General features: G+C 39.2%; 1 protein-coding gene across 1 annotated transcript in view; it reads right to left on the reverse strand.

Moving 5' to 3' along the window:
* Positions 1-283: 283 nt before the first annotated feature.
* LOC111142900 (glutamate rich 3) overlaps positions 284-23,592 on the reverse strand; it is a 77,579-nt gene continuing 54,270 nt past the window's right edge. The window contains 2 exon segments of the mRNA XM_022496285.1: positions 284-2,574; positions 14,808-15,308. Coding sequence (XP_022351993.1) covers positions 284-2,574; positions 14,808-15,308 — 2,792 coding nt within the window.

Genomic DNA, 23,592 nt, shown 5'->3' on the forward strand with positions numbered 1-23,592 from the left:
GCAGAGAACATGACTTGGGGGTACAAAAGGGGTAAAGTGGGTGCCTGTGTGCGTGTTGGCCCCATCACATCGGTCTTCTCCAGCTCCTGTCCTCAGGGGCTGGGGGCTAAGCAGCAGAGCCTTGAGAATTGGCACTGCTGGGTGCAGGTGTATGCAGGGACAGATGAAGGTTTGAGCCTGACCAAAGGGGAGGGAATCTCAGGTGGGGAATCTGTTAAATTCTGCAAACAGAGCAGGCTTAAACTCACCTTCTGCCCCAAAGTCTCTTAGGCCTTCATGTTGTTCAAGGAGGCATCTGCATTTGCACGTTCTCCTTTTCTCTCTGCACTGTAAGCTCTTGGCTCTCTTGGCTTTCCGTGTAATCAGGTTTTACAGGGAGCGTTTGCGGGCCCTGTAGACTCTCTCTCCTAGGCTCTGACTCTCTCCCTCGGGACACTCCTGGGCTGAATTCTTGAGCTGCACCCAACTCTTGCCCGTCTTCACAGCTCCCCTGGCCAGCCTCCTCTCCCACAGACTCTGCCCGCTGCATGGTTTCGACTCCCCGGCCCTCTGGATCCTGCCCTAGCTGTGGGGTCATCCCTCCCCGGTGTGAAGGTTCTTGTGGAGCCCCCACCTCAGCCTCTGGTACCCAAGTCCCCGGCACCTCCTCCCTGCTCGGAGCTCTTTCCTCTGCCACCACCTTCTCAGCAGCTGTCGGTTTCCCTAGTAACCCCTCCACTTCGTGCCAAGTTTCCTTGCCAGCAACATCTGACAGGGAGGAGGCTTTATTTGCCTCTGTTTTCCCCTCAGCTGTCTTCAAATCTGCCAACACCTCCCTCTGCTCTGCAGCCGTTCCTGCCCCGTCGTCTTCTTGGTGGAGAACTTCCTCAGCCACCACAGCTCCCACTTGCCAGCTCCCATCCCCCTCTGTGTCTCCGTGCCTCCTCACTCCTGTCATCGGAATGCACTCTTTATCTGCCTCCTCATCCATAGCTTCTTCACTCAGCTTTTGTGCCATCATGGAATCTTCCTCAGAAACATCTTCTTGGGTCATCGCTGTGACCCCTGCTCCTTGCTGCCTTCGCAAAGACCCTTCTTCATCCCCCGCTTCCAGTCGCAAGATGCTATCTTGATCTTCGGCTGCGTGCTCCTGAGCCTCACCCGTGGCTGTGATCTCTGCCTCTGGCACTTGCCCCTTTCCTGCTTGTTCAGTTTCAGGAGCTTCTAACACACCCTTCCCCTCAGGGCCCGGCCCTTGGTCCTGCCCCGAGGGAGCCCCGTTCTCCCTGGGGAGCAGCTCTGCTCTGCCTTTGTGCTCTGGGTCCTGGGGTTCTCTCAGTCTTTCCTCTCCTTCCTCTTTGCTCAGAGCACTTGTGTTTTCCAGTGACCCCTCATATCCAGGTGCCCCCTCAAACATGGTCCCCCCCATCTCTCTTAGTGAATCTCCTCCTTGCAGCCCTACGTCTTCAGTCAACTCCAACCCCGTGATGGGGGCTTCACCCTCTGCATCACACTCCATTTCATTCTGGGAGACTTGTGGCTCTTCCTCGGGTCTCACTTCCTTCGAGGTTTCCTGCCGTTCCCCTTTAAACTTTTGCTCACCCTGCCCTGCATTTGCCCCTGTCACCTCTTCCCTCTCAGATTCAGTTTCCTCCAGAGGGGATTCTGGCCTCTCAGCTTTCTTCCTTTCTTCTGCTACACCTAATTCCCTGGGTAGCATTTCTTTCCTGTCATCTTCTTTATTAGATTCTGCCTCCATCCCAACCTCCTCCCTTTCCACATCATCCAGGCTGTTCTCCGAAAGCCCCATCCAGGCTGCCTCAGCCTTCTCCGAAGCTGAGGAGCTCAAGGGTGTCCCTGGTCCCATGGCTGCCTTCCTCTCTTCGGCCTGTTCTTCTCCCCCAAGCATTGCCTCTGCTGAACCACCTTCTCTCTCAGAGGCAGCATCTCCCGCGGCTCCCAGGTCCTTTAGGTCTGCAGATGCTTGCTCTTCCCTAGTCACCACCTCAGGCTTTCCAGACCCTGCTGCATTCACGGCCTCCGCTCTCTCAGCCTCTCTCTCCTCTGCCTCCCTCAGGGCTGTGGCCTCCTGCATACACTCTGAGTCCAGAGCTGCTTCACTTGCAAGCACTGTTTTCTGGGAGCCCCACTCCCCCTCAGCAGCTGCCTTCTCGGTCTCCAGCACTGTTGGCAACAAGGCTGCCTCTTCAAGAGCTTCATCTTCATTCACACCTCCAGAGTCTCTGGTGGCTTCTATCCCTCTGGGGCTTAACTTCTCTTCCCCTTCAGCTTCTGCCTCAGCCCCACTCACTCTGCCCTGAGGGAGCTCTCTTTCCTCTGTAAATTGTTCTATTAATGCCGGCTGCTCTGCTGTTGGCTTTCCCTCCCCCAAGGGAACCTGGTCAACCCTTGCTTTTCCCCACATTGCTGCCTCCCCTTTCTCTTCCATTGTGTCAGCATCCCCGTGCTGGGGAAGTTCACCTTCCTTCACTGCCTCTTTCTTCTCCAGTGTATACACGTCTGATACACCTTGGTTGGATTCTGTGTCTGAGCTGAGTGTTGCCATTTCCTCCAACATGAAATTCCTGTGTGGTGCTATGAAATAAGGTTAGAAAACATGGTTACTTTAACCAGAATGCCCAGGAAGGAGATATTCTATATAACCATATATGAGATATAGATAATATCAAGAAGCTATTGATCTTACATATTAACCATTTCCTCGATCCTATGATGCCATCGACTGTAATGTGCACCATGATTTAATAATGGCTCTTCATGATGAAAATAAGTGCTATCGGTTTAATGGACACATTGATATTTAAGGAAAACTGAACATCAGAAATGTTGAAAACAAATAAGATCTCCATATCTTAGAGTGGTCTCCCCCCTTTCTCTCTCTCTCTCTCAATCTCTCATATAACACACACACCACCTACTTTTATTTGAAATACTAGGACTTGCAGAAAATTATGGAATAAAAAACCAGTATTTCATCTTCTTAGAAATCACTTTGCCCTAGAGCATCATAATATGTGTGTCCTTGGCTTGTGTTTCTTGTATTCATTTGGGCATTCGGCAACACAATCACAATACAGTGTGAGCTGATTATTATCCCCTATATTACTCTCACGTTTTAAAGCTACTATATCTAGATTTAGTCATCAAATAACTTTCTAGCTCAAGGTAAGGCTTTTTACTAAAGACACTAATTTGTATTATAGGTCAGGATACCTCCCTGCCTACATTCAGAAACTGTTTTGCCTTTGGCAAAACAGGATCACAGAACAAGACAGGACTTTGTAGTCTGGGACAAATTTCAACATAAATAACCTTCTTGAAGTATTTCATAAGTTCTCATCTATAATTCCCTGGCAAATCTGGCTGTACTAGCCATCATACTTCAATAAATCTAAGTTCAATATGTTTCTTAAAGGCTGCAAATGCGTTTCTTGTTATTTAAAAAATACATGCGTTTCTATTGAAATGACCCATGCAAAATTAATAAAAGGATGTCATGCCAAATACCCAAAGCATTTACATTTTCTGACTGCAGAATAATACTTAGGGAGATAGGAAATTCTAAAATGGTCATCTTAATAATTTTGCTATCACTCTAATCTTTCTCACTTATAGAAGACACTAGACCAGCTGCTAGAAGTTATCATACCCGTGTGCCAAACTCTAAATTATAAAGTAAGCAAATGCGTCTTCCTTGTATTTTTTATTGCTTGTCTTTTTGGCCAGCCATCTAACCCCCACACCCCACCTGATTACCAAGGATCTACCAGAAACCTAAAGCCCTGATCTTATTATCTCTTCGTCCCTGTTCTGATACTCCATCCAGGACTATCTGATCATTCCATTTCCCCTCCTAACACAAAACACAACTGCTCTTTGTTGCATTCTCTCGGCCTTTTGCCAGCTAGCAACAATAAACCATTTTGAAGTAAGGTGGTAATAGCTGATACTACATTTCCCTCAAAAAGTATATTTGGAAGGTAACTTTTGGAGACTTCTTTCAAAGAAGTAACAGAAATTTCAGGTCTACCAATAGGATAGTGTTGACTTTAATAGGTGGTCCTCAGCACATCACAGCAGTTACTTACTAAATTGTAGCTACGAGTTGCTAAAGGGAAATATGGAGCCAGATGTTCCTTCAGAGAACATGTAGCTAACTCACTTGAAAGAATTTTATTTCATTTTTCATATTTCACTTCAGCCATCCATTGTATCTCATTACGATTATTGGATTTAAAACAAAATTAAATTAAAACAATGTGTGTCAAGTCTCTTTAATAGTATATCTGTTGCTATTCAAATTCTCACATGAAAGTATATTAAAAAGTCAGTTATGAAAAACATTTAAATAAAGTCCTCTGTTTTGTAAGCTGGTCTTTAAATTTATGGATTAAAGAACATTAAGGAAAACGGGAATAAAACTGCCTAGCCACCATATAATAATATACTATGCCTAAATTCTAGGAGAGAAAGGACTAATGGCATCCAGCTGAACTATAATATGAACACGCACACAATAGGGAAGTCAGACATGACATTCCTGAAGTAAGGGAGAAAGAGTAACTGAAATCCTTCTAAGAAGTACGAGTATGAAACATGACATGGTTTTTGACAGTAACCTCATGGGCTTTTGGGAAAAAAAAAAGAATATAAGACAGCAAGCGATATTCACAAATGGAGATAATTTGATTTTGTGAAATGAATGTGTACTTAGGGGTCAGACAGAACTGGATAAGAATGCCAGCTCTGCCACTTAATATCCATATCCACTTGGGAAACAAGTTCAACAAACACTTCTCTAAGCCTTCATTCTTCTATCCAAAAAATGGGAGCAGAAATGCTTGACTCACAGAATCCTTGTAATAGTTAACCATAAAATGCTTTGCAGGGTTTCTGGCACACAGAAAGCCCTATCAAGTCTTCCTTCCATACTTCCTTTCCTGCTTATGATAAATTATATTTTCTTGTTTGAATCAGATTTGATCAATAACAACTACTGTGCTTGCATTGCAGAATGTTTGGGAGGTATACCAGAACTCCTCTAGTGGAATGCTCATCATACAAGAGTTGGATTCCCTAAGCAGTTAGGGTCCTCCTCCTGTAACTCATCTACTTCATGTTCAAGTGCCACCTGGCCCTCTCCACATTCCCCACGGGTAACTGGAGCTTAGGGAACCAATGCGAGTGCAAATATTCTAGCTACTATTTGTTGTGAGTAATAAAGTCCTTTTTCTCTGACCCAAGAGTCTTGCGTCTTCTTCTGTTCACACCAGGAAACTGTGGCTGGCAAACTTGTTTGCTTGAAAATAGAGAAAAATCTCAAACACCTCATAGTGCTTAATGACTGTCTTTAAAAATTAGAGGTACTGTGACCATATGATAAACAAAATGAATAACGCTACCCCCCCCATATACACATACATATATTCAAATCAGTGCAGTTTTTAAAAGTCCTCTACTAAATACGGGGAAACCTGATTTCAAGGACACAGGGTGTTTGACCCGATGGATATGAGTCATGGTCTGTTGAATCACTCTAATTGGCAATCTTGCAGCTGGAATACTCATCACCCAGAGCCAGGTCATATGCTGATTTCCCCTAATTTAAAAAAATAAGGAGTTCAAATAAACCACTGTGAAATGTACCTTGGCCCTCTCTGTCTCCAGTGCGCCAGTTGGGCAAATCCTCCTACCTAGTCACCTAACAGGGAGGCTGACTACGAAAATAAGACTGATCTGAAAATCCCTACCAATATTTCTTCTATACTTTAAAGTCCTTTTCCCCCTCCAATCTTGGCACTAATGTATTCAAAAAAGAACAAGAACATTCATATCTGATGTCAGCTTTAAAGCTCCCCTTAAGGCCTCTCAGCCACCTCCTGCTATCAAATTCATTAGTGGAAAGAAAATAAAGGTGGAAGAAGGAGGAAACAAGGGTGGGGGGAGGTGAAAGATGAAAATGGGGCTGTCGTTCACAGAGGCTTTCTAAAGGTCTTTCCTAGGTAATGATGTGCCCTCACCTGCACCTGTGTCAGTCTCCAGCTTCCTCGAGTGCTTCTCCTCGTCTGTGCTGCTAACACCAGACTCGGCGTCATAGTGCCAGTGGCTGCCAGTTTCCACAGCCTCGACGACAGTCTGTCCAACTGATTGGAGATCATAGGAAATATCAAAAGGCACAAAAACAGGTCATGGGAACATTGCTGAACTTTTTCACATCCTTTCAGCAAGCGGGGTTAATTTTAAAGTATTCACATTAAAATGTGACCTTTTCTTTTTTTAAATCTATGAAGATTAAATCTCTTCCAAGCCATGATTTCATAAAGGAAAACACAATGGCAGATAATGAAGTAAAGAAATCCATGCAAAGAAATACTGAAAAGAGACAACAGCCAGAAGCAGTGACAGATCAGCCAAATGCACATGCAATGAAATGATGGAAAACAAGGTTTAGTTGCATTTTCCTTTCTAGAAACATATGTCATGGCTTTTATAACACCAGTCATCATGGCTTTTTGAAATTGCTAAGACTATCAGAGCTGACTATACTATGAGCATTTCATATATTAGTATATTTTAGTGATTTGACCCCCATACTCACTCCAGGTGGACACAGCAAGAAAAGCTAGTGTATGGTTCCTATATATTCGACAGTAAAAGCTGTTATAGAAATTCCTGTTCTCTGCAGCTGATAACCAGCCATGGAACTTCAGAAACACAATGACCTAAGTTCAAGTCCCATACTCCATACCAACCATGTCATCTTCAGGAAGTTCTTTGACCTAAGCCTAAGCCTCAGTTTACCCATCTGTCAAAAAAAGATACCTATGCAGTGGTTATTGGAAGGATTAAATAAAGAAATATATGTAGTACATGCTTATCTTTACTTATAAGGAGGTGCCTAAGCACTTAATAAATAATAGCTATGATGATGATGAGCATGTTGATTATAAGTATTACCAACCAATCTGGTATGATTCTAGGCAACACTGTAATATCAATTAAATTTGTCTTTCATTTCTGACATGTCCCCGTCTACATCCCTTACCTATCATCCAATGATCCATGTGCCTAAATCCCAAACACCTACCATTGTGCCACCTTCTGGTGAATTAAAGCTCACTCGAATAACACTAGACCAAGACCTGCCCCCCACCCCCCAGATAAGAACATGTCTCCAAAATACCCTTTCCTTCCTCCCTCCCTTTCTCCCTCCCTCCCTGCTTTCCTGCCTGCCTACCCTCCTTCCTTCCTTCCTTCCTTCCTTCCCTTCTTTCTTTTTTTCTCTCTTTCCTCTCACATATTCTGGTTCAATTGATCCAAAAACTGTACTTTGAGAAAAACAGAACTAAAATGCAGTCTCTTGCACACTTTAAGGTGAATTGCTAAAGGGTAATTAGTTACTTATTGATTCATCTGTGTTTAGAAGCAAATAGTAAAATGTCTGCCTCATGTGGCTTTTGGGGACAAAAATGGAATGACTTAACTTTATTAATATTAAGAGAATAAACATGGAAATGAAAAGAGGTATATCAAATAGTTCAAATTCTATTTTAAATAATTGTTTAACAACTTTCCTCATTCATCTGATAACCAAATAAAAAAGACTTTTATAATAATAAAGTTTAGAGATGACATCAACTCATGATAATTTGATTATAGTAGGGTTTGTTATCAAACAAACCTTTATTTTAGGAACTTGTGAACATTGTACATATAATTAAATATCATCTTGCCCACTGTAATAATATTAACAGTATTAACCAATGAGTTTAAACATGCAATGTTTTAGGTCCTTGTGTATAAATCTGCTTGGCTAATTGAGCAATAGTAATCCCAAAGATGGTAGGACAGGGGGATGGGAGCAAGACTGATTTCACAACAATGATTTGAAGTTTTGTTTCATCAGAGCCTACGAGGTACCTGAATGTTTTTCCCTGGTAGCCATAGACTATAAATAAGTATGGTTTATCATATGAATATCAAATCCTTATGTTATACACCTAAAATAATATACATCAATTATACCTTAATAAATTTATAATGAAAAATGGCTTATCATAATAATAATAATAATTAAAATAAACAATTAGCAGCTATTGAACCAAAGACTATTCTAAGAAGCCAAACGATACTAGCATAATTTGGAAATTACAACTCACTCAGAATGGACAGTGAAGCATGTAGTCCCTCTGTCTCAGGACTGTCCTCACCACCTGGCCACGTCTCCTGGCTTGCCCCTGGAGGGTTAGGCTTTGGAAGTAGATGAGAAGGCTTTTGGAAGTACATATACAGTTAGGTGTTGCCTGCTTCAGATTCAGCAAGAATGGGACCCTGGCCTGAGCATCAAGGACTTATGAGGTGTGAGACTAGAAAAGTCCTCCCTTGGTCATTTTTTTTTTCCTCAGATGTTCTGAAACTGAAACTTAAAAGCAAGAACTTGGCCAGGGTCTAACCTTGAGGGTTTCCACGTCGAGGAAATGAGGACTGTGCCCGCTGAGCCTGGCGCCAGCACTGTAATACATCACTTTGTGTTCTTAACTACTTAGCCCTTGACCCCCTGAGGCTCCTCGCCTTCCCTCTCTGTAAAGATGACCATTAAAAGCAAAGGAAACTGTCTGTTCTCACAGCCTTCAAAGCAAAGTAGAAGAGGCATGCTCCAAGAATTCTTAGAAAAGCGCTTTTCCACTCAAATAGTATAGAATATTTTAAGATGTTTTTTAAATACCAAAATATTATTATCTGATATTAGCTTTTTATTATGAAAACAAACATATTTTAAAATAATTTATACAGTACTTTCCCAAAATAGGGAAATAGTACATATCCTTATTTAAAGCTTCATAAGATTACAAGGTATAAAAAAGAAACAAAAGTTATCCTAGTTTCACCACTCAGAACTACTAGTTAACATTTGAGTGGATCTCTATTATCTTTTTTACTCTCCTCTTAGTATAGATAGCATTTTTTTAATTTAGCAATAGATTGTGACTATTTCCACATATCATTAAATAAAAAAAGATTCCTCAGTAACTACATAAAAGTTCTAATAGGTTTTTACTAAAATGTGGTTAACCAGTTGCCTGATGTTGAATATTGAGTTATTTCCATTTGTGTGTGGGTGTATGTGTGATTATAAAGCTATTTTAAATACCACTTACAATCATTTTTGTATTTTTTTCTGACTATTCCCTTAGGGCAAATTCCTGGAATTGGAATTGCTGGCTCAAAGAGCCTATTTTTAGAAGCTTTTGATATATGTTTTTATATGTTCTTCAAAAAAAGGAGGTATCAACAAACGATTTCACCTGTAATGATGGAAAAGGCTGTATGACCCTGCACATTGCCAACAATGTCACAATTTCCACCAATTCTTTCCATAATTTTGTAATTGAAAACTGGTGGCAAGGATATTTTCAATATTAGTAGGCAAGCTTTCTATAATCATTCCCGCTTCTCTGCTTGTTTTGAAACAAAACAAACTGGATCCCATCTGAAAACATACTAATAACGCCGAGCAACTCACTAACAGAAGAAAGTTTTAAAGAGGAAACTTTTCATCTGAATTTTAAGAATGTAAGAAGCTATAAAGGAAGAGTAAGATCTATCCAAGTTTATCCCAAGTTCCCCAGTGACCTTGAATACCCTGCGTGTGATTCGATCATTCTTTGTGTAGCCAATCAATTACCTTCCCAGCAAGTCACCATGACAGACTTCGTGACTAACACCCTCTACCTACGCAGTGAAGATGCGCCTGCTCTTACCTCCGGCATGGCAACACGGCCCACACAAACCTAGGACTAATTACAAACTCAAGCCCACAGCTGTTCAGAGATAACAGCTGCAGAGAGCTAATATCTATCCTCCATGCAGTTCAGAATAGTAGAGAATCCTCTTTCTGCAACTTTCAGATCACGTCATTTGCATGTTCAAACCATTCTATCGTAGAATGCAATCCTCCCGATGGCATACAAGTTTCTCCCTCTGCCACTTTCTGGTTCATCTGTTTTTTGCACCCGTCACACCAGCCTCCCTTCCGGAAGCTTCACTCAGCAAGGATGCTCCCTGTTTAAGGTTCAGCGTCCTCGAGTTTGCTCTTCCCTCTGCTTCCTGTGGGCTTTCTCCAGCTGGCAGGGTGCCTCTGCCCTGCACTTCCTGCTGGTCTCTGCTCAAATGTCCCCTCATCAGAAAGGCCGTCCCTAAAATCCACCCCTTCCTCAAACCATTACTCTGTCCTCTTACCCTGATTGGTTTTTCTTCTACACTAGTCCAGAATACCCCAGTACTTTAGACCTCAACTCACAACACATGATGGCCTTATTCTCTCCTCAGGACCATCTAACTTGCTTGCATGACGATCAGACCGCATATGGCTTTACATTACTTAGGTTTAGAAAGCTGGCCAAGCATGCTGACGTCCTCTCATTCACATATAAAAGCATAAAATGCCTGCTGCCATATACATTTTACAGTATACTTTATAATATTCTACTCTTAACATTTTATTTATATTTGTAATGTATAAATTATATTACTTCCCAAATTAATCTACCTAAATTGTTCCACTAGTAGAACACAAAGCAAAGATCATGTCACAGTGCATTAAGACAGCTTAAACTGAAGATAACAGAGAAAAATAAACACATTAAAATAACACTATGCCCTATCATCCTGAATTGCCTCCCAAGGACATTGTCCCATTGTAGCTAGCAATTACAATCTTTTACTTTACCCACTTCACTAGATGCCACACATCTTTTATATCAATTCACCTGATTTGTTGGTGGACTGGACAAAGCCCAATTAAGTGAGACATATAAAATAGAAAGAAAAATATCACCTTATGTTATCAATCTGAAAGGTACAAAGGTACTGAATATAGAACTTAACTACTTTATCCACGGCTATGATCTTAAGTGAAAACAATTCAGATAAAGTTGTATTCGTTGGGACACTATAAAACATCATTAACTGATTGTAATTTTGTATCCCACAGACCTGTTCCTAACATAATCACAGTTCATAATTCAACACCGAACAAATATGAGAGAGAATTTTCTATACATTATCTCTGTCCCCATTTTGACCTAAGGTTCTAATCAGAGATCTAAATAAAATAATACACATTTCATTCTTTACCATGCCTTCTGATTGAATGCAGCATGGTCACCTACATGACCTTCTTCTCAAGCATTAACTTTGGTTCCATCCCTCTCACCCTGATCCATCTAACAGAAAACTCCATTAAGAAAGAGGAACTAGTCATAACCTCTTTGCTTGGCATCAGGCAAGTCAAGACCTAGTTTATTTTATCTGAAATTTTCTTAGAAATATTTATTCATATAAGGGAATTTGAGACTATTTCTGACCTCTCTTTATCTATTATTTTAAATATTTACACATTTACTGTATCATTTCCTTAAATATACTTAAAAACATCAGCACTCAAGAGTTATAATCTACACCTCCTTGGTTTTTGATAGCATTAATCCTTCTACATCATTCTGAATATTTTCCATTTTTTAAAAATCTATTAATGTTTCATTTTCCACTGTACTTTTTTCCCTCTGCCTCTAGGCCTCCATAACCCAGAAATTTTGTTCTTTTGTGGAAGATGGGCCGTAGAACAAATCTATCGGTTCTTGCACAGAAGGCAACATATTTTTAAGAAAATTTGCAAAGTTATAAAGTACTAAAGCAATAAGTAGAATACTATATATAGCGAATAAGAATAAAGTATAGTTATATGTGCTAATATGAAAAGGTATTAAAGACACAGTATTAAGTGAAAAAAAAAAGCAAGTGGTAAAACAAAATGTATCATGTTTCCATCTATCTATAAAAAGAATGTATGTATATATGTAATATATGAATACATTTTTATGTATAGAGAGAAATTTTTCTGGAATCAGGTCTAAAAAAATATTTTCTGCATATATGACTCTGTTGCATGGGAAAGAGTAGTGGTGGGACAAGGAGGACCAGCTTTCTTTTCATTCTCTCTGTTCTGTATTGTTTAAACTTTTCAACCAATCCTTTGTAAAAAAAAAATTTTATCAAAAGCCTTAATATGTGATCTAGAAATGATACTCTTAGGAACCTAACCTAAGAAAATAATTATAGATTTTAAATTACCTTAGGTCATAAGATATTAGAGTACTATTAATAATAGTGAAATTAGGGAAAAATATAAATATCAATAATAGGGGAATGGTTACCTTATATGAAAACCACAGAATGGGATGACACACAGATATTGAAGATTACATAATAACAAAAAATGCTTATGGTATAACAATAAGGATAAAAAGCAGGATACAACATTTTATAAAAATTATGACAACACGACTTCGTAAGCCCTAAATTTAGAAATCAAAAAACTGACCACATATTGAAGGTGATTTTTGTGTGTGCGCTAAACCTATGGGTAATTTTTTAAAAATCTACTCTTCTCTATATTCTGACTGTTATTTCATGTTATGTCATAAGCAGTTAATGAAAAATAAACACTGACAAAGAGACCTGCTACATTTATTAAAGCTTAAGAAAGATAAAAAGTCACAAACCTTGCCGTCTAGTGTCAAACCTGCCTTAATAAAAAGATAACAAAATGCTTTAGAATTATAGATGTTATCTAGTCAAGAACACAGACTTCCCATAATATGTAAGAAAAATGATAAACCTACACACTTTTCATTTCACACATTCAGAAAAAACCCACCTCACTTTCTTCCAAGTGGCATGATCCTAGTCCAATGTTTCTGCTATTCCATCCATCACCTAAATACAACCTACACTACATGCATCTTGTACAAATTTCCTCGATGGTACATTATACGTTCTAGAACTGAACAATGAAATCCATGATCAAAGACTTGAATTATTTTGTAAGAAGTTTTCAAATGTATTTTAACGAGGATCTTAACTCATGTATGGAAAAACCTCTTTGAAAAATCTCAGAGGTCTTCAATCCCAGGGGAGAAGTTGGCAAACTTCTTTTATAAAGGGCCAGAGAATGCATTCTTAGGGCTTTGTGAGCTATCAGGAGGTTTCTGCTGCAACTACTTAATTCTGTCCTTGCAATGCAAGAGCAGCCATTATTAATATGTAAGCCAGTGAGCATAGCTCTGTTCCAATAAAACTTTATTTTCTGACACTGAAATTTGAATTTAATTTTTTTGTGTCACCACATATTATTCTTTTGACTTTTTTCAAACCAACAAAAGACTTTAAAAACAGAACATTTTTAAAGCATTCTTAGCACTGCAGGAGGAGAAAAAAAGGCAGTAGGCCAGATGGGGCCTGTGGATCGAAGTTTGTCAAGCTGTATATTCTAGAGTTATTTGAATTTGCTACACCCTACTATCTGGAATGCCTTTATCTTCCTCCATTCGATCTTAAAAATCGTATCTAACCTTTAAAGCCTTCCTCAAAAAAATCCTTCACAAAAACATTCAAGGTGTACTTAACCAAATGGGACTTTCCCTTTCTTTTGAAACGCCATAGCATTTGTACCTTCTCTGGCTTTATGAATGATTACTGACCTTTGTCCAATTATTGGTGTGCCACGCCTTCCCCTTAACATGTGATGGGAGGCACCCTCTCTTACATATTTCTTATTGACCATGGTGCCCTGTACATGGTAGAAGGTGAATAATACTGATAATTGAAAGATAACTATTCAACATCCTCAATTCCTAGATGTAGGCCCCAGTGGTTTAATAACAGCTTTTAAGGTCCTAAAAAAAAAAAAAGTTAGAGACATTAAAAGTATTCATAAGCTTTAAAACAGATGATTTTAGTAATATTAAAATGTGAAAACAGATTTTAGCTTGGAATTGAGAAGAATGCCCACCTGTTGGCAGGGGAGACAGATGAGAGAGAACAGGGAAGGAGAGGAGTGACAGAACCAAACATCTGGCAGGTATGATCCAGCTGTCCATAGGACACAACTTGGTCTTTTAACTGTACCCTAAAATCGAGGAAGGCATCAGATCTTCCATATCTTGAAAGTCCTGGGACCTGATTATTGTGGGACACTCTTCACTCCTCCCATGTCAAATGGAACTGTCCTGCATACTCACCCAGGGACCACTGTGTCAGGAAGTCACTCAGTTTCAGAGAAAAACTCAAAGTTTGGAATTTTCTATGAAACTGTCATATTTTTATCTAAGTTTAAATTCCTATTGCACAGATACAATAGAAAAATCTTTAAAAACCAGAGCCACTCTGCTTGAATTTAAATCCTAGGAATGCTTCTTCGGGGCTATATAATCTTCACAATTTACTTGACCTCTCTGAGCCACAATTTTGTCGCCTGTGAAAAAAAGACATGATGATAAGAGAACCTAACTCAGGGGATACTGGGCAGTTGTAGGGAGTAGATGAGTTAATATAAGTAAGTGTCTAGAACTGGCACATCATGAGCACCTACCAATGTTAGATGTGTGTGTGTGTGTGTGTGTGTGTGTGTGTGTGTGTGTGTGTAGAAGTGCATATATATATATATAGCTAAGAAGAAATAGTATTTCTAGTATTAAGTAACCTCTAAAAAGCCACACATACCCTTGCCTTCAGACATATAATGTGTTTTATTTGATTCTTGAGATAGAATTAACACAAGAAGGAATTTACAGAAAATAGGAAACAAGCTATATAAGATTTATCAACTTTTAAAATGCAATAGAAGGGACACAGCAAGCTGAAACTACATGTATGATTATGTGATGAAGAGAGGAATAAGAAAAAAATTGAATGCCTCTGGCATTATCACAATCGTATTTCCCAAGCTTTGGCAGAAATGCAAGGACCAAATAGCTTCCATGCATGGAACAATGGCAGGTCAACTCAATGGCCATACTTACCATCTTTTTCCACCCTACGGGGACCTGCCTTTTTGTCCTCCACCTTAGCAGTGCTTCCTTCCCAAAGCTCACTCTTATCCTTTTCTTTTTCTTCTGTGGAAAGATGTTCCCTGGACTTCTCAGACAAGCCCTCAGCAATCACTTGTGTTCCTTTCTCCGTTTCTTCTTCAAGAACATTCTCCAAGTGTTCCTCTATGGGCAGAGGCTTGGTCTCTACATCCGCTGTTACGATTTCTTGGTCTTCGATTTCAACTTCTAAATAATCCTCCATTGGAAGCTGGGATTTTCCTGGCTCATCACTTTCACTCAGCTCCTGGGAAGATGAACTCCTGGCCCTTCTGTTCGGACTGTTTCCAGTGTGGGCTCCTCTATCTCCCAGGGCAGATTCATCACTGCAACTAGAACATGGGTGACTTCTGGAGGTGGAGGATGAAGCAGTCTTTATACCTAAAAAATTAAAATGATAACATCATTGTTTTTCCATAAAACAACTGGTTTAATTGTGGGAATTAGGTTAATAATAATTATCCTAAATTTTTAAAATATAGGTTCATAGATTTAGTACCGTTTTCACATATATTGCACATAGCTGTCAAGATAAAGAAAAACCTATGTAATCTGTGAGTCTCCAGAAGTTTTTCTTTCTTATAAAGATTATTTATTTATTTACTTATTTATATGAGAGAGAATGAGAGTGAGCGAGCATGAGCCAGAGGGAGGAACAGAGGGAGAAGCAAACTCCCCACTGAGCAGGGTGCTCAACGTGGGGCTTCATCCCAGGACTCCGAGATTGTGACCTCAGTCAAAGGCAGTTGCTTAACTGACTGAACCATCTAGGCAGCCCTCTAGATATTTTCAATAGGAAATCACATTTAGCTGAAAACCAACTGTATGTATATATGTATGTATGTATGTATGTATTTTTGAAAGCCATTTTATTGGAAAGTCTTTGTATCTATTTCATTGTAGAAGAAACGGAATACTCTTACTTGTTCAGTAAGAGTGCTTATTCATTATCATGTTGATCAGCCACAGTATTCTCTGTGAAAAAAACTTAAATTTTTATCTACTGTGATACCAACCATATCCAGCTCGCAAGGTGTACTAGAAAGATCAATGCATCCGGATAATACCAAGACACTTTAAAGATATTCTGAGGGGATGCTTGTGTGTGCGTGCGTGCGTGTGTGTGTGTGTGTGTAGGAGGACATGTTGTCTTATTCCAGGTTTCCCCAAAGCAGACGCTGAGGTCAGGGTTCATGTGATATATTAAAGATATGCTCCAGCAGAAACTCTTACAGATGTAGGTGAAGCAGGGCAGGGAAGGCAAGAGGTCAATCAAGGGAGCTATTTCAAGCAACATCTCAACCTCAGCCTTATCCCACAGGGACCTCTGAGGTCTAGATTATATTAGAATTGTTCCTCTCTTGAGGAAGGAGTCGGGCTTTCATACTCTGCTCCAGTCAGAGGTGGCTACTACCTCCCACCGACCCCCGCCCCCAAGGGAAGGTAAATTCCTTGGCTTTTCCAGACTCTTTGTCTGGGCAGGTGAAGCAGCTCCGCAGCCCAGGGCTATCCTCTAAAGGAGGAAGAGGGTTGCCAGAGCTGGGAGATGGGACATGGAGTCCCATCTCCATGATGGGACAAGTCAGAGGGCTTCTAGAAGATGGAGGCCGTGTGCTAACAGGATGCTACTGATACACAGACTAGATTGACTAAAACTGGAAATGGTTTCGTACTTACTACCCACAAGCCCTTTCAAAAATCTCCAAGAAAGCCACATATACACTGAATCTCTGGAAGGAAGACGCGCAGCCTGAAAGTCATGGCGTATGCTGGGGCCAGAGAAATACAAACTTGCTTCTGAATTTCTCACCAACAGATCTGTGTTTACAGTAGTTTTCTATAGACTATATTTTCAAATGAAATAGCCTACACTTAAATGCTGCCTAGCTTTCTTGTTTTCTCTCTGTGTGCTCCTTACTCTTTTCTGTTCCTTTTATTTCTGTTTGGCAGCTACACAGATGGCTGTAGCAGCTGATACAGACTTTAAGGGAAGAAATACCTGTCTTTCCTCTTATCCTTTCCCTTCACAGCCTCCAGCCCAAATGACTCTCCATGACAGGGCTTAGAATTTTAAGTATAGTCACAGACACTTATCAGAGTTTCCACAAAGATTTGAGAGATGCTACACGGTAGTAAAGAAACAAACTCTAAAAAGCCTTTAAGCAACAGAACCCCTTCAGTATGATTCCATTTGTTCTTATCTCCCAACCGCTTTGACAGGCACCAGATGACCACTGTTTCTCAAAGGAACGCATACCTTAACCACTCATTCTTTATCTCCATTTTATAAAATCTGCCTCTCAGCAGGGAACACAGCAGATCAAGGACGGTTGTTCTCTATGCCATTTGTACCACTTCAGAAACTTAAGGGACTATGATCTCACCCTCTCTTAAGCATCTCACATTTTTTTTAAAAAGAAAAACAACTCATATTTGCTAGTTGTTCAATCAATAGCTCTCATTAATTGCACAATTAGCTAGAAGGCAATATTATGCTTGCTCTGTACTCCCCCAAATATTCAAATCTATCATCTTTAATAGATATCATGACTCACTTTTGTCTCTGAGAGTTGTTCACATAATAAGAAAAATGAGCGTTCCCCTACCTTTCTTTCATAGCTCCTATTAATTGTGTTACTTTATTTCAAAAGGCTGAAACACACTCTGGTTCATTTTGAGTCAGTCCCTTGGAGAAGATAGATCAGGAGAATGAACGGCCTTCAAGAGGCAAGGGTACCTGACCTCTCATATAAACTCATTTCAGTTTTCCAATTTCTCTCTAAACTTGCTGTGCAATTTAGTTTCCCTCTCATTTCTTTCTCTCATTTTCATGCAGACACTGGGGCAAGACTTTGCCTACAAATAAAAGATCAAAATGTTTCAGGGCCATGGAATGGGATTTTCATCACTAATTTTATTTATTGTCTTAGAAATGAAGCAAGTTTTTATATAGAAATTTTTGTCTAAAAGAACCTTTTACATGAAAGAACTCTGAGGGCACATACTTAATATTTTTTGTCAGTAGGAGGGAAAAATTATCTTGAAGGTATGTTAGTAAGCAAAGCTGGCACCCACCCAGTTCTGTTTGTCTCTGCATGGCTCCCTTTAGGAACTGAAGCTAAAAGTATCTGTTCTTGATCTTTATGGTAAAGAAATGATGTGCACTGGTTGGTGCAGCACCTTGAGTCCATGCCCTGTGAGGCATTTCTGACTTTCCACCCTGCATTCAATCAGGCTCCAAACCCTTGACTGTCTTCTCTCTTCGTGTCACTGATAACTGTTCCTTTTTTTGCATGACTACTATTTCACACAACATGAGACTGAGAGAAAATAATATGTTCCTCTGTAAGATGAAACTAGGTGCTTCAATCATGACTTGGCTGCTGACGAGCTTTGACTTTGACTTCCACATACCTCCCTAAGCCTCTGTTTTCTTGACTGTAAAATGGGGCTAATTGTCTCTGTAAGTCACTGCAGAAATTACATGACACAAAATCAAATAATGATTTTTTTATGAATTCCAGCTTTACCCCTCTATGGAGTCACACACGTTAAGTATAGTCTAATGCATTTCTTTCTTGATTTCACCCTGTGCATTATATGAAGAAAAGTAATTGCAGTAACCATTTGCTGAGGAAAAGTAAATAAATAAAAACATAATCATGATTATGTATGCACTTACTGCATACCAAACATGGAGGTAAGCACTCTACAAATATCTCATTTAATCCCATGGAATAGCTATCTTCTTTTTCTAGATCTAGAAAGTAAGGGGAGCACCTGGGTGGCTCAGTCGGTTAAGCATTCAACTCTTGGTTTCGTCTCAGGTCATCATCTCAGGGTGATGAGATCGAGTCCCGTTTAAGTCTCCTTGCCCATCGCAGAGTCAACCTGAGATTCTCTGCCTCTTTCTCTCCATCTGCCCCTCTCCCCTCCACTCACACTCGTTCTCTCTCTCTCAAATAAATAAATTAAGTTAAATTAATTTTAAAAGAATGTAAGGACCAGAGAAGTTAAATAATACCCAATGCCCATTAGCTATAAAGTAGCAAGTTTTGTAAAACATATTTTTGTAATGACTCACTATAGTAAAACCAAGACTACTCTACTTGCCAAAAGGCCTTCAAACAGAGAGCACCCACTGTCACAGACCTACTATTGCTTCTCTTAACTAACTTTGCCACCCTAGGATGACAAATGGAAAATAGTTCTCTTATGTGTCAGGCAACGTGCTAGGTTTTAAGGACACAGTAGAGAAAAAAGCAGGCCAGGACCCTGCTTCCACAGGGATTACACACTCTAGCCAGACACTGCCTCCTTTTGCACGAGCACAAAAGATCAACTGTACGTGTTCCCTCAGGTGTTTGTTCATTCTCCTCACAGTGACCATGGACAGCTCTCTCAGGAGCTGCTGTTAGACTCCTCACTGTTCTCAGCAGCTTTATTATCTGTTTTGAACAAACTGTAAGCCCTGATCTTTGTTTTGAATCATTTCTCACCTCCTAGCATAGAGCATGGTTTTACTATAGTTTAAATTCACCGTTTTCTTCATTAGTGCCCTGATTTTAACTACTTTGTTTTGGGTTCACTAGCTTGAGGCCCCATGGACACTTTAAGTGCACAAACTCAGTACAAATACGTAAATTCAGTCAAAAACAACTAGCTTTCACCACAACCCAATGGATCTTATACCCCTCCAAACTAATATAGACTGCATCTCTCTCCCATTCTTTGGTCCAAGGGTTCACAACAAAATCTGCGTACATGTTGCTCCTATGGTCTTCAAATTGGCTGTGACACACAAATTTACACGTCCTACTATTACTCATATAAATAGTCCTATCTTGATTATACACAGGAGCTCATAAAAATCTGTTTTTATTTTATATTAGATACTGTGGTTTAGTCAATATTTTCATGTACAATAATGCCTAATTAGACAAGTGCTCCATACTCATAAATATTGTAGATTGAATGCATGTTTAATGAAAATAAAAGTAGAAATCATTAAATTCTAACTATAAATGGTAACTAGTTATTTGTCTTAAGGGAGCGCATATGTCCTCACACTGATAATTCATGACTCAATTCATCAATGAGACAAATGTACACATTAATTTGTAAGAATAAATATCTACAGGTAAATACAGTTCTAGTAGGAGGAGATGAAAAAATTGAAAAAGCTTAAATTTCCTCCATAACTACCTTTATCTGCACTTTTTTAAACATTAAAATGAATACTTAAAATCCTGAGAATATAATCAAACCCTGTGTCACACTGTGCTGCCTAAGTCCTTTTACATTTATCCACTAAGATTAAGATTTTATTGGGTAGCCCAATAATACCTTTGTTGTATACAAGGCAGATTCAAAACTGTAGAGAAGAACCTCAGAGGAAAATGTTTTATGTGGACAAAAATGATTCTGCATTTAAAAGTCATGACTTCCTACTTCAGTAATCAAAATGTGAATATAGATTGAGGAATTCTGACTTTTCAGAAAAATTAAAATTTGACAATCATGCAAAAAAAAACCCAAAATCAGACATATAGATGCTGACCAGAAGGCCATCTACAGGCTTCCCCTAGGCCTCTCTGTTCGAGGAAAAGTCAAGTTACACTGACATCCACCGAATGTGTTTTCATAGCACCTATAATTTCGACATGGAAGGAGCAGCCTCCCCTCATATGCTTCTTATCATTAGTCAGGCCAGGAAATGAAGAGTGAGATTCCTGAAGTCAATAAGTAAATAGAATATTTTTGTGATTCTGGAATTTTAAAAGTCTATAAGTTTCTTCAATATAAATATATGCTGACTGTAGGGAAAATAGAACAAGTGAAATATTATCTTTCTTACTTCAAAAACCATTTGCTTTAATTCTTATATTCGATTCTTTGCAATTCTGGGAAGAGATTCTCTCTCTCTGAAGTCTTTCTCATAAGAAGCTATTGATTCTTGGGGCTCCTGGGTGGCTCAGTGGGTTAAAGCCTCTGCCTTGGGCCCAGGTCATGATCTCAGGGTCCTGGGATCGAGCCCTGCATTGGGCTCTCTGCTCAGTGGGGAGCCTGCTTCCCCCCTCTCTCTGCCTGCCTCTCTGCCTACTTGTGATCTCTGTCAAATAAATAAATAAAATCTTTAAAAAAAAAAAAAAGAAAGAAGCTATTGATTCTTTACCTCTTACTCAGAAGCATTATCATCCAAACTGTCCATGAAAGCATAAAAGTATATTCTCAACGACATGACACTTCCCCTCAACCTTATAACATTCATCGATGACAATATATTTTCAACTAGTGACTTAGTGCCTGGGGTTGCCAACACAAATGCAGAGAAAAGGAAGCTGTCGTTCTTTTTAAACGATGGAAAGTGTTACACGTCATGCCTAAACCAGGGTGCTCTCTTCGTGGCTCTTGTTCCCTAGCGCTCATCACTCATGGGCTGCTCAGCACAGAGCATTCATCAAGGCGGGCCCACGCCATTGTGAGCCGGCACTTTAATGGGGCCGACTTGTCACCAGAGTGACAGCCTGGGCAATTGTTTGCCCTCTGGGAACAGGTGCAGGCAGGTTCAAATGAAACACGTCCAAATACTAACAGCAAGATTCTTAATCATGTCAGTAAAAAGGATGAACTGGTATCTCAGACTCAGTGGTCACAATATGCCTCTTACTCTTCTGAAGATGAAATGCTGTCTGGCTTTTTAATAGAGTGTTCCAAGGAACCCACTGTGTCATTATCATTTTTAATACATGCTACTTTGTTTGCTGGATGAAATCTCTAATTCAGATACTCTGCATGCTAAAAGGAATGTTTCTGAATAACACGAGGCCAGGTTATCAAAATCAAGGGATGGGAAATAAAAGAGCTGGGAAGTAGAGGAAAGAAAGAGTAATAAGCAATGAGATTTTATTTCAAAATAATGGCAAAGTTTTAATGTAAATACCAAAAATGCAAAAGAGCTCTTAATAATATCATTATTGAAGCAACAAAATAAAATAGTTGGCAAATTTAATTTCTGGCTCTTAAATTTCCCATTTGCGGGCTAGACTTTATATGTTCTAGTAGATTTCACTACGTACCTCTTCAAAAATATTATATATTCTCTACCCAATAATGCAGCTAACTATATACAATCTTTTCCAATAAAATTCTAAGGTGCTTTTATTTGTGGCGAATAAAAGCATCTTAGTGTTCTTGGTGTTAAAACAATCAAGTAACTGCATAATATTTACAAAATGTCTTTGAGGAAATCACCTCTGTGAAGAATAACAAAGACAATATACAGTCCTGGCTTTCAGAGTGTAACAATTTTGTGTTATTAACTTGTGTAATTAATTTGACAGGTAAAATTTAACATATGAAACAATAAGAGATAATGAATAAGAGAATAATGAATTACTGAATGATAGTGTTATAAACTAAGGAGCTCAGTGAAAGCTGGCAAGGTAGGAGAGTGCCACGGAGGAGGTGGGGCCTCCGCTGGAACTGAGCTCAATGCCTGGGAGTAGACAGGGAAATCCGTCCAGGGAGGAGAAAGGTCAATTGGAGTAAAAGTAGAGAATGTCCATTTTTATGTCCTTTCTTCAAAAATAAAACAACAACAATAAAAAGACTCTAGAGAAGAAGATGAAGAGCTCAAGTTCCTCAAAAATGTAGTCTTGAGAAAGGAGAATCCTTTTTTGGGGGGGGATTTGCTTTACTTTCAGATAAAGAGATATTTTCTCATTTGGAACAACATTATATTGTTTCTCCAAAATCCAGGCTCTGATGTTGGGTAATGTTTTTATGTCTTGGTTCCACTGCTTTTTCTGCTTGTGTGAGTTCCTTGGAATCCCACCATATCCAAGTTTATGTATTTGTAAAATGGAGATAAAAAGTACCTGCTTTTCAAGACTGTTTGAGGTCAATCAGATAATTCATATAAAATACTTAACACAGTACTTAGTACAGAGTCTTAATAAACAATACCTTCTGGATCCCTTTCCAAACATAGGATTCCAATTATTTATATGCAAGCAGTATTCAGTGTTAAAGCTTACCTAGTCTGTCAGTTATTCAATGACCACAGGTCTAAGTGATTAAAGCTTTCCCTCCAAGGAAGATCCAAGTACTGCCTACATCCCTTTCTGTTTGAACATAAAAATTTATTGTTTTAGAAAAAATCCATCTGACCCTAAGAAAATAAGATGATTATGTATCACAAAAATAATCCCAGATGACCAAATATTGAAAGAATGTGCTGAATCTTCATGAAATCAACACTTGTTAGTTCCCCACCATTACTGAAGAAATGAAAAACTGAGTCCCTGTGTTTTGAACCAGTTATATTTACAAGCAAACACATGTTTAGTTCTTTTCCAGGTTCAAGTCACTCATATAATTTATTCAAAATTTGATTCATGTGATATCACTTTTCCATAGAATTCTTTCACTTTCTCTATGCCATATAGGAATATAAACTTAAATCCAATATTCACATTCAAATTGAGAAAAAACCTTATATATTAAGCATGCCTGGAAATATAAAATGTAAGTATTAAGAGAAATTAGAGAAAGGGCCTAGTTTAGACTTTATAAAAAATGTTTCAATGCCTGTCCATTAATCTTGAGTGGGTCTTTCAACTATAATAAAAGTGACAGCAAATTTTGTTTTTGAGTTTACTAA

This window comes from Enhydra lutris, unplaced genomic scaffold (assembly GCF_002288905.1).
Source record: "Enhydra lutris kenyoni isolate GAN:26980312 unplaced genomic scaffold, ASM228890v2 scaffoldscaffold9, whole genome shotgun sequence".
Taxonomy (NCBI): domain Eukaryota; kingdom Metazoa; phylum Chordata; class Mammalia; order Carnivora; family Mustelidae; genus Enhydra; species Enhydra lutris.